A 15,234-nucleotide genomic window follows, 5' to 3' on the forward strand; every position below is an offset into this window, starting at 1 on the left:
ATCTATTATCAGGCAGTACATCTCACTTGATATGTGTTAGAGAAAGAACAATTGTTTGTATACATCTGAAGTCTGATTAGTGTGATATGTAGTTAATCAGCGATATATGCAATGGAAGGAGAAAGGAACTGGCCATCCTACCCCATTATCTTCTGGCCTAGTTGCCTCATAAGTGGTGCCATGTTGGTATCACTTGTGAGGTTCAGACCAGTCTTCGATCAGCTGACTAAACAACAACAATAATTTACTTCATGTTAAAATTAAAAAGAAAACTACTGGATACCAAGTTGTTTTATTTACATGACATAAAAATAAGTAACATGTTTATGAAAGAAAAATTAATAAATATGTCTACGTCTTCTTTTGTTGTACAGCAAACATCACTGCTTGGCGTTGAGCGTTACATGCTGTACATCGTTTGACAGAACTCGGCATATCAACATAAATACGACATTTCATACTTCTGATAGGATCACGCAAACCTGTGCCAGTACAAAATGCTAAGCGATGAATTTTATGCAAATAGGTAGACACTTGATGTAATGAGTCTAATGGTTGTGTTGGCACACCTGCAGGTAACTTGAGTTTCATTTCTCTGAAGAAGACAGATGGGACAAGACTCTCTGCGAACACTACACTCTTATCTGCTATCAGACGACCCTTCTGAGTAGCTGGTAATCTGCTAAATACCACAAACCTGCAGATATAAAAATACCGCTATTAGGATATCATTAAATTACTAAACTGGTTTTATATAAGATAAGTGCAACTTATGTAGGTACTGTACATAGTTTTAAAATTCATTCTCTCATAATTAACTGTAACAAATCTGTTGATTTAGAGCCTATACTGTATATCGAATCTTATTTCTTCTTCGTAATGAACCAAATGCAAGCTGCAGCCAGGAATTGTATTGATAAAATAACGAGAGATACGAGTAATTTAAATATCACATTACCATAAAAATGGATAAAAAAATAGCAGTTGCTTTAGAAGACGTTAAAATCGTGTTCTCTATATGTGAATTTGTTTAGTTAATAAAAGAATGTCTTTCCAAGTGTCCTCTACGAAAAGAATATTTTTTTACTAAAATTTCAGATGTGAGAAAGTAAGCCTTTTCTTATAAGGATCTATTTCGATTTTATGACAAACGTTTTTAAGAGTAGTGACATTGGAAAAGTGCTTTTTTGTCATGCTGTCTTGTCTGTATGTACAATGGCAGAGCCCAAGCTGCTGGAAGGATTCCACTCATGTGTCATTTTTACCTGACTTTTAATACGAAAAAAAGACCAGGAACGAAAGTTCTAGGAAAAGATAACAGGCTATGTAATGCTAATCTAGACCACTGGTATTCAATCTATGGTATGCGTACCCTCAAGGGGTAGACATCCTACTGACAATGTATATAAAAATGCTGACACATTTACTTTTTTATACAGTCAACTCCGGATATAGTGAACCTCTGCGGACTTGCATATTTAGTTCACTGTATCCAAGGTTCACTAAATCCAAAGTGTCTCTCCCCTAACCTTAAATGACAGAAATCAATGAAATTGTGAACAAGAAAATAAAATACTATACAGTAATTAAAATATTTCATTTTTGTGGAATGGATTACACTATAGATTGTTACTCACAGGTGATTTACTTAAACTATGCTGTCGACCCATGTTCGCTTGCAAAATACCATGTTCAAAGTCACTTATAATATTCGCCTTATCTTCCAAAGAAAAAACTTTACGTTTTGACATTTTTATACAGTACATTCACTGCAAATCAAGATTTCAGGTATAACTCCCTGTAAAGTTGATTTGAATAATTTTGAGGGAAAAATTGTTCCGGAGCCGGGTATCGAACCCGGGACCTTTGGTTTAACGTACCAACGCTCTACCACTGAGCTACTCGGGAACTCTAACCGACACCGATCCAATTTTTCCCTCTAGCTCAGTAGCTCAGTGGTAGAGCATTGGTACGTTAAACCAAAGGTCCCGGGTTCGATACCCGGCTCCGGAACAATTTTTCCCTCAAAATTATTCAAATCAACTTTACAGGGAGTTATACCTGAAATCTTGATTTGCATAATACACGTCACTGTTCGTTAACAGAAAACCACAATTTAAGTCACACGGAGTTAGTGTGCACTCGAAGTTGGTTGCTTGACGGTTGTCAGCCCACTTTGAGGTCTGTGGATATAGAGGGAAAAATTGGATCGGTGTCGGTTAGAGTTCCCGAGTAGCTCAATGGTAGAGCGTTGGTACGTTAAACCAAAGGTCCCGGGTTCGATACCCGGCTCCGGAACAATTTTTCCCTCAAAATTATTCAGTACATTCACTGTTCGAACATTGGAAACAGACTGATCAGGTAGAAATGACAAACACTGTTATGGTGTGACTGCGTACTCAACCTTGGAATTTCCTGGGTTACACTTAATGGAAACTGGGAAGAGGTTGATGGATTGTGAAAGCCAGTGGAATCTTACCTTCATTTATGTTTTCGACATAATAAAAGAAGGCAATTTCATTTTGTTTTTTTTCGTTTTTTTTTATGCTATCCGTCAAAATGGAAATGTTTGAGACAAAAGGCAACCCTTTGACAGTGGAGGATTAGAAATAACAGTAAAGTAGTGTGCCTGAGAACAGAATGGTAACCCTTCGACAGTGGAGTGAGGCAAGGTCGTCACGCGTTGCCTGGATTTACAGTACAGCTCACTGTCTAGGAATCACTAATCCTACCTTTGTCCTTTGACTAAAGGAGTAAGAAACTTAGAATGTTGTTCTCAACACATGCTTTCAATTTTATACAAGAAGGTCTGACTTCAAATAAGAATTTGTCAGGATACAACTCTTCTAACTTCAAACAAACTACGAACAAACTAATTTTTGCGATGACCTAGGGCAGAGTAAGATCATAGTTAAGCAAGGTTCGAAACATCCAGTGAAAATTTTGGACAGCTCTAAAACAAGTATTAATGTTATGGTGGCAGCAGCAGCAGCAGATGGCACAGTACCTCACTGTGTACAGAAGCACACATCTCTATGATAACTGGACAGAAGGTGGAATTAATGGTGCTGAATATGGTCGCAATAAAAGCGGCTGGTTTGACCTAGGAACTTCTGAGAAATGGTTTTGTAAGATGCTTCTCCCCTATGCAAAGAAATTACAAGGGCCTAATGATCAGCGTTAATTTATCTAGTTATCTGTCCATAAATATAATAAAGCTATGTAAAGAAAACAATATAAGATATGATATGTGTTCTTGCCACCTAATACAATTCACTTATGTCAGCCACTTGATGTGGCATTCTCTCATCCAGTGAAGGCAGCATGGAGACATGTGTTGAAGCAGTGGAAGAAAACAAATATGGGAGTAATGCCAAAATCGGATTTCCATGATGTCTATAATTTGTATTCTTGAAAAATGATGAAATATAGCATGGTACATTGTTCTTTGTAAGCCCTAAGTTTAAAATAATTTTTAAACATTTTTTAAACTTAAAATACTGATTGGTATAACACCTTCATACTCTAATAATGATCATAAAGGAAATTTAATAGGTGATCAGTATTACCCCATTCTACCAGTTAACACTGATCACTGATTTTTCTTTAAATCTTTTTTAAAACATAAATTATTGATCGGTATTACCCCATAGTATGAGGTAACACCGATCACTGATTTTTTAAAAATAAAATGATAATTAAAATTAGTCAAATTATGAAAAATGTATCTACAGGTACTTAAAGATTGGGAGATAATTAATTGCTTTATTATGCACATATTAAAGAAAATGATAATGAACTACGTACGAAAATGTATTAAAAGTGATCGGTATTAGCCCATTTTACGGTATAGCAAACTTACAACTAATAAATGATAGCATCAAACCCTTCAAGTACATGTCTTTTCTTGTCCTCCAATATTAGTTACGGTATTATAACGGAAACGAACAGTTTCTTATTTAGAGAGTTTCAAAATTACGAGTGTGTGTAAGATGTGAGAGCAGGTGGATTGAACTCGTTTACAAGAATATTATTTAAGGTGAGTTGTAAGAAAATCTATTTATTTCTTATTTCTCTTATTAAACCCACATAACAGTGACTTATATTAATATTTGTATTCTAAAAGTATGTGAAAGTATGGCAGTTCCTCGCTGCCTATTTAGTCTATATTTAAAAATAACGAGTGCATGTAGGGTTATAGGGTTTGTCCTAGTTTTAAACAGCAGTCATTAATATAATATTGAACACAGATCTGTATGCGTCAAAAACAAAATTCCATACATAATAATATGATTGAAATAGGTTAAATAAAAAAATAAATATCTGTCTACCCCCTTACTTAGCTCACGCTTCACCACTGTGCATATGTAACATTTCAACACGTGCATCTGTCTTCTGTAAATTAGCTACACCTGTTGGTGTAAGTGGCAGTTCTCAATCACGTTTCTTACGTGTTAGTGTCATAGCTTGCTGTCCACATAATGTACATCTTTCGTTTGGTTACGAAACTTATTAAATTAAATTAATGTGATAGCGTGAAGGGATGATATTTTTAGAGTAAATTGTCACTGGTAACATGGGTATAAATTATTGGATTAAGATTGTTTTGATAACTCTGCAGTTTTTTTAGCACAAATTGACGATAAGAAACTCCACTGTAGTGTTTGTTATGTTATCCTCAAGGGGGAGGGAAACCCAAGTGCTATGTCTGAGAGAACTGCTGACCCCCAGTTGGGTCCATTCCAACCATACCAATTGACTGTACTAAAGTTTGCTGAGAATCCATGTTTTTAGCAGGCAGCCCTTTTCATCACCTCCGTGTGTCATCAGCCACTGATTGCAGAATGGTATGGAATAAAGATTGGATGGAATTATTATGTTCATGTTTAATATGGGAGAATAGGACAACTCCAAGAAAAACCCAAACTGCAACCTCGTCCTCACTCAGGCCTGGCTGGGACTCCAATCCAGACTGCCTGCATAATTATCATTTAAAAGAGATGCATAAGTGGAATCATAAAATAAGATGAGCTTTCATTGTGTGTATTACACACGAAAAGGCATACTTTATAGTCACAAAGGTGATTTCATTTATAAAGCATATGGTTTAAGTAGATATAATTATATAATTAAAAAAAATTATATTGTATTGATGCTACTTTGTTGTTTATAAAAATAGGATTTAAAACTGATGTAAACATGAAAACATATTACTTTGCACAATCAGCAACTGAAATACAATATGTGCTTGTTTAGTACCAATTTGACCACTCTAATACAGAACTCAACTTCCCGACTATTACAGTTTCATGTTTTCTAAGTCATGTTCTAACATCAAGTTTTCTGACATCTCTGGAGCAATGAAGTTTAAATTTTTGGGATCATACACTCCACAGTGCATTCGAAAGTAGTCCAAAAGTGAGTGACTAACATTCTTTTCCTATATGATCAGATGATTTCTTTTTGTGTAAAGCATTGTTTGAGAATAAGGTGCTTAGGAAAATATTTGGGGCTAAGCGGGATGAAGTTACAGGAGAATGGAGAAAGTTACACAACACAGAACTGCACGCATTGTATTCTTCACCTGACATAATTAGGAACATTAAATCCAGACGTTTGAGATGGGCAGGGCATGTAGCACGTATGGGCGAATCCAGAAATGCATATAGAGTGTTAGTTGGGAGACCGGAGGTAAAAAGACCTTTAGGGAGGCCGAGACGTAGATGGGAGGATAATATTAAAATGGATTTGAGGGAGGTGGGGTATGATGATAGAGACTGGATTAATCTTGCACAGGATAGGGACCACTGGCGGGCTTATGTGAGGGCGGCAATGAACCTTCGGGTTCCTTAAAAGCCATTTGTAAGTAAGTAAGTATTGTCATATGAGTAGCTGCTTTTTCTGTCAAGATTCAACTTAAGGCAAACTATAAATGCAACATTCCCAGGCCACTGAATTGGATGAGATGGACTAACTGGCCTTCATGTTCTCTGATACCATGCTGCTGAATATATTTTCTGAGGCTGTGTCAAGAACACTAAAGTGTGGAACAGCAAGTCTTTCGTGCTATCAAAAAGGAGTGCATTATATGGCAGTAAAAATTTTTAATAGCCTCCTTATCGATATAAAAAATGAAACTCAAAACATAAAATTATTTAGGGCCAAATTAAAGAAGTACCTAATTTCTCACGCCTTCTATTCTATATGTGAATTCATGACATTCAATAACACTTCATGAAATTGATACTAAAACTTTGTGTTGTACTAGTAGACTATATTGTAAATCTCGTCTGTATATATTTCATCTAGACTGTGACTATAAATTAAGATTTTATAATAGTATTAAGTTTTTTGACTTGTTCCATATTCTAGCTGTAAGCATGTATGAATACCATGGAATGTTAATAAATACAATACAATACAATACAACCTTCAAGAAACTATATCCAGATTGTGGAAGCTGTTGGTACAGTCACATTGGAAATGGTATAGTGAACCATGAGGGAACTCTAGTGCAAACTGAATACATTCTATGTCCAATAAACATCTATTTATTACTTTTATTAAAACTCGGTATGTTGTAGCACTAGTGTGCTCCCAGATCTTAATAATTATTTCCTTCCTGAACACATACATTTTATTTAATGTAATTCATCTTCATAGAATAAAAGCTGTGGGAAATTTACGACTTTCAGTATTTATTGACTAGAAAGTTGTCTGAGTTCATGTAACAGTTAAGATTAACCCTTTTAAACTACTGATATTCAGAGATGATGGAAAGATGGGTTGTGAACATTGGTCTCTGTAGCAAACAATATATTAAAAATGTATGAATGATCTATTTAAAACCCAAGTTAGAAGTGTATTGTTTAAGGAAATCACATACTCATACAGTACCAAAAACAAGTAATGGTCCATTTCTGGAATATTCCATAGTAAGTCCCAAAGAGTCTGCTATTATTTTTTTCTGGTACTACTAATTCCACAATTTGGGACATCTGGCCGACACCTACGGCTGACCACTAGGATCCAGAATACAAACTTCTTGGCCACACTGACTCAGCAGTCTACTGAATCTCTCAAAAGAAATGAAAGATTCCTGCACAATTTATTAGGCCCATGTCTCTGACAGAAATGTTATGGTGAGTCTTGGCAGTAGTACAAACCTTCCATTAGGGTCCTTGTGCACAGCCCATAACGAAGATGGAAGTTTAATGTCACTGGCATCTTTTAGCAAAAACTGTAAGCAAGCAGTATTAAAATGGATTTTAGGTACAGGATTTGTAAAAATGTTAATATTGATGAAATTTCACATTTAAACAATATTACGAACCTAACATCACATTGCTGCAGAGTAAAAAATGTTAAATATTAAACACATTAGATATGCAAAGAATAAGAGAAGCTAGGAAAGAGTGGAGAATGCTGGGTTTACAGTGAAAGATCTCTCTTGGGCAGAAAACTATAATGAAATGAATTAAACATATCAGATTTACAACTTAGTATGCAAAGTACTGTTTTTATAGATACAGTAAGCCCCCATATCTGCAGGAGATATGTTCTGAAACCTACCAGAGACATGCTAAACCATAGATAATAGTGAGTCCTATAAATAAGTCTTTTTTTCTATAACATAATACATACATACACGCATGCATATGATGTAACAAATTTCTTTACAGTATTTCATTATTATGCATTTTAAGTAAAACTAAAAACACTTACATAAAGCGGTGTCATATGAATGAAAATTTATCTATGATCATTTTTATATCAAATCTGAAGAGAATTAACTTACCAATAGTTAAATTCTGTGTTTATGACAAGTCTAGAAACAGTAACTAAAAGGTCACTATTTTAAAAAGTTCTATCAAATTAATTTGTAATGGGAAAGTGTGTGGGATCTACTACTTTTCGTATGTAGAATCTTTTCTTCAATTATGCAGCATATCCTACTTACTCTACTCGAACACTTTGGTTTCAGTTGTCGAGTGTAATACATCACATTCATAAAACACGTGATATCTGAATGAACAAACGAATTATGTTAATTGAAGTTAGTAATAAATAAATAAAATAAAAAGTACTAAGTGGAAAATAGTGTTGGTCTCAAAGATATATAGTAAAACCTGGTAATTGGCAACCTCTCCTAGTTAGCTACCTACGTATGGTGAATCTTGACCACCATTTAACCCATTATATCCCACCGTTTGATATATCAAACACGATGCAGCTTATGATGTTTGATTGTTGTATATTTGCATTTTTGTTATTATTGTGTTTGTTGGTACACCAATTGGCTTATAAATCATCAACCTCTATATTGGTAACAATAGAAAACTTAAATATATTAATTTGGCAGTCGTTGCGAGTGTTGAAATTCCAGTACCAGTCTGCATGGAAGATGGATAACACGTAAGTTGGATTTTTATTTTATGAATAGTTGGTTTTGAATGCTCGATTTTAATTAATTATTTTAACGTGTTGGCAAATCTGTATCCTTTCAGTACTATTATAGTTTTTCATAATAATTTGAATAATATGGACTGGAGGACTATGTAAACTTTGATGTTTGATATATCAAACGCTGGGCGTTTATGTGAACTTTTATCCATCTTACAGGAAAGACACAGAACAATCGATAAAATGGCTAGATTAGGTGTTAGATGCAGATGATCCTGAAATATGTGCAAGTATACATGCTGCTGACGAAATAGAGGTAGTACTTAACCCTCCTGCTGATGGCGGCGACAGTGATCGGGATGATAGTGGCAGCGACGACGATGAAAAAACTACTTTTATGGATCTGGGCAGTGCAATTTTACTTCAAGAAGATGAGATGAGGATAGTTAGACAGAGGGACCATTTCAAACAGAGAGAGGATATAAATTTTGAATCAAAAGTGAATGAACCTAGGGTTGAGAAACGATCAGAAAATTTAAAAACAGTCGCGTCTCATAGAGCATTACCATCGAACTCTACTACTTCATCTCATCTGAATGTTTATCCTTCTTCAAATTCTGAAAATGTAAACAAGTCTATACCGAAGAAAGTAAACAAATCTGTACCCAAGAAAGCTAAATATACAACTGAATGGATTGAAAGAAATCTTCATAAAACTAATTTAATTTCTCTACCACCCTCCCCTAATGATCATATTTTTTATTTGAATTTTGATAAGTCTCCCGATGAGTTGTTCAAAATGGTATTCGACTTAGAAATTATGGGAATGATATGTCGGCAGACTGTATTATATGCAGCCCAGGAAGGATGCATTATACATTTGTCCATTGAAGAACTATACACATATTTTGCAATTCTTTTAGTTTCCGGTTATGTGAAGGTACCACACCGGCAGTTATTCTGGGAAACACGAGATGATTCACACAACTTATTGATTTCAAATGCAATGACAAGAAATCGATTTGACATAATTCATAGATTTCTTCACTTCAGTGACAATTCTGAAATAGATCAAACAGATAGGGTATTCAAAGTAAGGCCCCTCATTGACTACCTGAACAACAAATTTCAAGAATCTGCTCAACCTCTTGGCTAGAAGTATTCACTGGATTAAGCTATGGAGCCGTATTATGGCCGTCACTCAATGAAGGAATTCTTTCGCGGCAAACCAGTACGGTTCGGCTTCAAGTTCTGGTGTTTAGCCACACGTGAAGGGTATCTTCTTCAATTTTGTCCTTATACAGGGAAAAAGGATAGGATTCAAGGTGAATCATTGGGGTCGTCAGTTGTTCAAAGTATTTGTATTGGATTTATTCCTGTTAACAGTTTTGTCTTCATTGACAATTATTTCAATTCTTTAGAACTCCTCAACACAATGTTACAACATAACGTAAATGTAACAGGAACAATTCAAGCTGATAGGACTGGAAATGCACCGTTAAAAGACCTAGGAAAACGGTCAAGAGGTGCAACTCACACCCTTCAATCAAAAGACAAGAAAGTAATGCTCATCAAATGGCAAGATAACAATCAAGTGACTATGGGCACTAATGTTCGAGATGAAAATGTGACATTTGCTTATGGAACTTGTCAACGATGGAATCAAGTGAAAAGAAACATGTTGCTGTTACTCAACCGACAATCATCAAACACTACAACAAGTATATGGGGGGATGTTGATTTGTTCGATCAACACCGAGGATAGTATCGAATTCGAATCAGGTCAAAAAATGGTGGTGGCCATTTTTCAGGTTCTGTTTGAATGGGGCGGTAGTAAACATGTGGTTACTGTACAGGAAAAATGTTCCAGGGTATCCTTTGTTGGAATTCATAAGGAGGATAACATTGGTAACACTTTCAACTCCAAAGTTGAGCTCCCCAAGGACGTCTGTTTTGCCGAAGAAACCATCACTGATACCAACTGAATTGCGGTATGATGGAAAAAGTCATTTGGTGCAATTTCAGGACAATTATGCAAGAAAAGTGCAAAATACAACTGCATCAAATGTAAAGTTGCCTTGCACCCAAAAGACTGCTTTCTAAAATTCCACACAAGTAGGATAATGTGGATTACTTTTGTATTTATGGATAATTTGAAATAAGTGTTCACAATTTCTGACTATTTATGTTACAATTTATTCCATTATGATTTATGGAAATAATAATTTAGTTTCTTGCAAAATTCAGTGTAAATTATTTTACATAAGGTACAATGGGGTAAGTGGAAACTTGGGAAAAGTGGAACCTATAGCTGTTACGTTAAAACTATTAAAGTCTGGTGAAACTATTAGGTAATAATGAACTCAAAAAGTAAATTGGAATTTATATGCACTAAATTTCATTTTCATATATGATTCTCTGGCACTGTCATTCGTTAGGTTCCACTTTCCCATAGAAAACTATGGGCTCCACTTATCCCAGTGATTTTACATATGCTTGAAACCTTTCCAAACATCCCCATAACCCAAAACAGTTATTTACCCTGTCACATCCCACATAATTCTGTATAGAACCTTCCAAATAACATTGCTATACACCAACGCCCAGCGTTTGATATATCAAACATAGAATAAAAGGACGTAAATAACACTATTTCGAATTCTTTTATATTTTATACTCTTATTTGGCATATAATGATAATCTCTGAGAGTTTTCACAAAAAAAAATCGAAAAAAAAAAATTCTCTGGGATATAATGGGTTAACATGTTTTACATGTAAGTTCAATTTATTCAAGTTGCCTAACAGAATCAGTACTTACAAAAAATAATAAAACAAGCATGGTAAAATTTTGTATCATATTGCACTTGGTAAGTTTGTACAAAATCTGAGGCATCATCTAACTGTATAACAGAGCTATCTGCTCTTAGCCTCTGTGCTTAATCTCTAACAGTGTGCTTACTGCATTGACAATAGATTGGAATTTCCTGGTCATTAACGGGGTTAGTTTCCACCGGTTTATCTGTGCTACCTGCTCTTATACAGCAAATTGGTATTGCCAGTCTCTACTCTGTATGAGACAAAATACAAATTCTTTGGTGCCAACATTTGTCTAATGAAGGTCAGAGCAGTGACAGAGCACATACTTTATTTTTGTGTACAGTGTGTGTTCTCGCGAAAATGTTTTTTAAGAGAAAGAGATTAGAGTAACTGAGTTGACCATACTAAAGTTTCGAAGAATAGTGAACCTAAAGATGATATTAACTTAGAAAATGCAGATCATGCTATACCATTACCTAATCATAATAAAGTTCTCCAATGCCTTTCTCAAGCAATTACATATTCCTCAGCCCACCAACCTCAGTTCATGAGTGAAATTTTTTGTCTATACTGAAGTGCTCTGTGTGGAGTGTGACACTGTATGGAACAGAAATATGGACATTATGACGCAGTGAAGAGAAGCGACTAGAAGCATTTGAAATATGGATATGGAGAAGAATGGAGAGTGTGAAATGGACAGACAGAATAAAAAATGAAGCTGTGTTGGAAAGAGTGGGTGAAGAAAGAATGATGCTGAAACTAATCAGAAAGAGAAAAAGGAATTGGTTGGGTCACTGGCTCAGAAGAAACTGCCTACTGAAGGATGCACTGGAAGGAATGGTGAACGGGAAGAAGGTATCAGATGATAGGAAAGATTGGAGAATGTTGGGTTTGCAGTGAAAGATCTGCCCTTGGGCAGGAACACTTATGTAGTAGTATAGAAGCTCTGTGGATTTCTTCTTAAGATGTTGATGAAGCAGACAAAAATCAATGACTTTTTTCCAGCAAAATAATTATGTATGATATAACAAATGGTTATGGCCTTTAAACATGTATGTATTGGTCAAGGTTCCATTTACAGTATTAGTTTTCATGAATTTGTACCTGAACTAATTTTATACTGTAAGATAGTGTTGTATTACCAAGATTAATAATTCCTACTGTATTTTATATGTGTCACTGTACTGGTAGTTCACCATGCACCTATAGTTGACCAAATCAGCATATATTAAGGCAGTGTATTGTTGTACTAAACCGAAAACTATAAAATTATATGTTATTTGAAAGAGTAAGTTAGAATTTATAAAACAGTTATATTACCGGTTGTTCTGTATGGTTGTGAAACTTGGACTCTCACTCTGAGAGAGGAACATAGGTTAAGGGTGTTTGAGAATAAGGTGCTTAGGAAAATATTTGGGGCTAAGCGGGATGAAGTTACAGGAGAATGGAGAAAGTTACACAACACAGAACTGCACGCATTGTATTCTTCACCTGACATAATTAGGAACTTAAAATCCAGACGTTTGAGATGGGCAGGGCATGTAGCATGTATGGGCGAATCCAGAAATGCATATAGAGTGTTAGTTGGGAGACCGGAGGGAAAAAGACCTTTAGGGAGGCCGAGACGTAGATGGGAGGATAATATTAAAATGGACTTGAGGGAGGTGGGGTATGATGATAGAGACTGGATTAATCTTGCACAGGATAGGGACTGATGGCGGGCTTATGTGAGGGCGGCAATGAACCTTCGGGTTCCTTAAAAGCCATTTGTAAGTAAGTAAATATTTGAAAGAGTAGGGGTTGCCTCACCTGACACAATTGTCAAAAGTTAGTTATACTGAATAGCAGCAATTTTCTAGCTTTATTTTCTGGTGTATTACATGACTTGTTTAAGATATTAATAAAGAAGGTAAGCTGTGCCTTTATCTATCATCAATGTACATCCACACTGATTAATGACCTATTCATTTCATTTTTTATTTATATGATTGAAATGCACAATAATTAATGCTAGTGACCTGTTAACAACTACAGTGAAACCTGTCTAAAGCGGCCATCTGAAGTTACCTTGTAAAATGGCCGTTTTATCAGGTGGCTGCTTATCAGGTCGCGGCTTTTTTATGAATTAGCATGAAAATACTTAATTGCACTGACTTTTTAGGATTGTGCGCGTACAACAATCATGCATATTAATGTCAGCCTCTTCCATTCTTGCAACTAGCCTTTTCGAAACTCGCTTGCGGTACTTCAGTTTAAATGACTGGATAATACCTTTATCAAGGGGCTGGAGGTGCGATGTCGTATTTGGAGGAAGAAACACCAATTTCACGGATCACATTGCGATTTTGTCGTTTAATCTTGGAATTGAAATCGCACAGCTAATTCTCAAAAAATGATGATGACATCCAAGCTTTATTGTTGGCAGTCCACTTCACCTCCAATAAGCCCATGTCAATATTTTTCAAACATCTCGGGTTCAATGATTTCCCTATCATTAAGAGTGGTTCGTTTTCTCCTGCAGCATTAAAACAAAAGAGCAGGTTTGCCAACTTTTGCCAACTGTCTTTTTGCCAACTTCCTCCCTTTACACTCTTTTGTCTTAAAACTTAAGTTTTGTTAGGGAGGGCCCTGAAAAGAAACTTGTTTCGTCAACATTGTAAATGTCTCTGAGTTCATATTCCGCAAGAATTGAAGGCAGTCTATTTTTTCCATTCTTCAATAACATTGGTTGCAATGTCACCTCCTTCACCAGACACAGAACGAATTACAATGTTATGCCGTTTTCTAAAGCACTCTAACCACCCACTACTAGCAACAAAATTTCTTACATTGAGTTCTTTGGCAATTTCAAGAGCTTTCTCTTGAATCATAAGCCCACTTATTGGCAATTTCTTCGCCCTCGCACACTTGAACCATTCGTAAACGAAATCATTCACGTTACTAAACACAGATTCTCTCTTCCTCCCATTCTTTTAATATTTCATTTTTATTCTTAATTATGCCGTTTATTTGTCCTTCCACATTAGAATATTTCTGCAATTTTTCTCGCAGATGTTCCCTTCTCACTTTCTTCAATCATTTTTCGTCTCACCTCTAAACTTAACACCACTCTAAATTTATTGTTAGACATGATTTCTCTCTCAAACTAGCTTCACAGTTCCTCTGAATAAAGTTAATGAAAAGAAGAAAAATTCGTAAAAGCTGGTCCATATAGAAAAAGATAGAAAGAGGAGAAAAAAATTCGAATGGTTAACTACCTAAAACATACTGTGACATTTTCGATAGAAAAAGTCCGTGTTTCAATCCTTAAAAAACGAGTAAGAATTTATAGCTGTGCAGGGTTGGAGTGGAAAGTGACAAAAGAGTCATAAAACAGTAACCAACTAACCCCAAGATATGGAGGGTGTATTGTTGTACACTTAGCTATTGCTTCCTGTCCTCTAACCATCGAAAAAATAGGTCAGACAGTATCCGTGAAAAGATTTTTTGTTGGACAGTGACCGTTATAGTCAGGTTCCAATCCAAATAGACCCCGGCCGCTGGCCGGCGCATGAGGTGGCCGCTAAATAAAGAGACAATTTATACTGATCTTATGGAAAGTCCAATTGGTTCCAGAGAAAATTGGCCTTTTGGCCAGGTGGCCGTTTAAATGAAGTGACCGCAAAGGCAGGTTTCACTGTAGTTTTAGGTTATCATGACAAGAACTGGCTGGACAACTACTGAAACCCCAAAACGCTCACATGTCTAGTAGTTGACCAATAGTGGTATTGATGTCTCTTGTTCTAGTAGTTGGCCAGTTTCGTGACAAGCAATATTTAGGGTGTAGAAGGTTTATAGGGTGGTATTATATTATTTTACACTTTTTAGAGCCAATTTTATGAGTGAAGATGGACAGAGAAAAGAAAAAGGCATCTAGGCTAAGAAGAAAGAACTGTCCAAATACAGTGAAAAGTATCTTGAGAATGCCCTACAGGATGTTAGGAATAAAAAGGGAACTATAAGAAAAATTACAA

General features: G+C 35.6%; 1 protein-coding gene across 1 annotated transcript in view; it reads right to left on the reverse strand.

Annotated features, from left to right (window-relative positions):
* Positions 1–273: 273 nt before the first annotated feature.
* Positions 274–15,234, reverse strand: part of LOC138715422 (uncharacterized) — a 29,170-nt gene continuing 14,209 nt past the window's right edge. Inside the window, exons 3-4 of the mRNA XM_069848306.1 lie at positions 7,167–7,240; positions 274–697 (exon numbers count right to left, since the gene is read on the reverse strand). Coding sequence (XP_069704407.1) covers positions 352–697; positions 7,167–7,240 — 420 coding nt within the window. The 3' untranslated portion in view covers positions 274–351. The remainder of the gene's footprint in view (positions 698–7,166; positions 7,241–15,234) is intronic.

The sequence above is a fragment of the Periplaneta americana genome, chromosome 15, assembly GCF_040183065.1.
Source record: "Periplaneta americana isolate PAMFEO1 chromosome 15, P.americana_PAMFEO1_priV1, whole genome shotgun sequence".
Taxonomy (NCBI): domain Eukaryota; kingdom Metazoa; phylum Arthropoda; class Insecta; order Blattodea; family Blattidae; genus Periplaneta; species Periplaneta americana.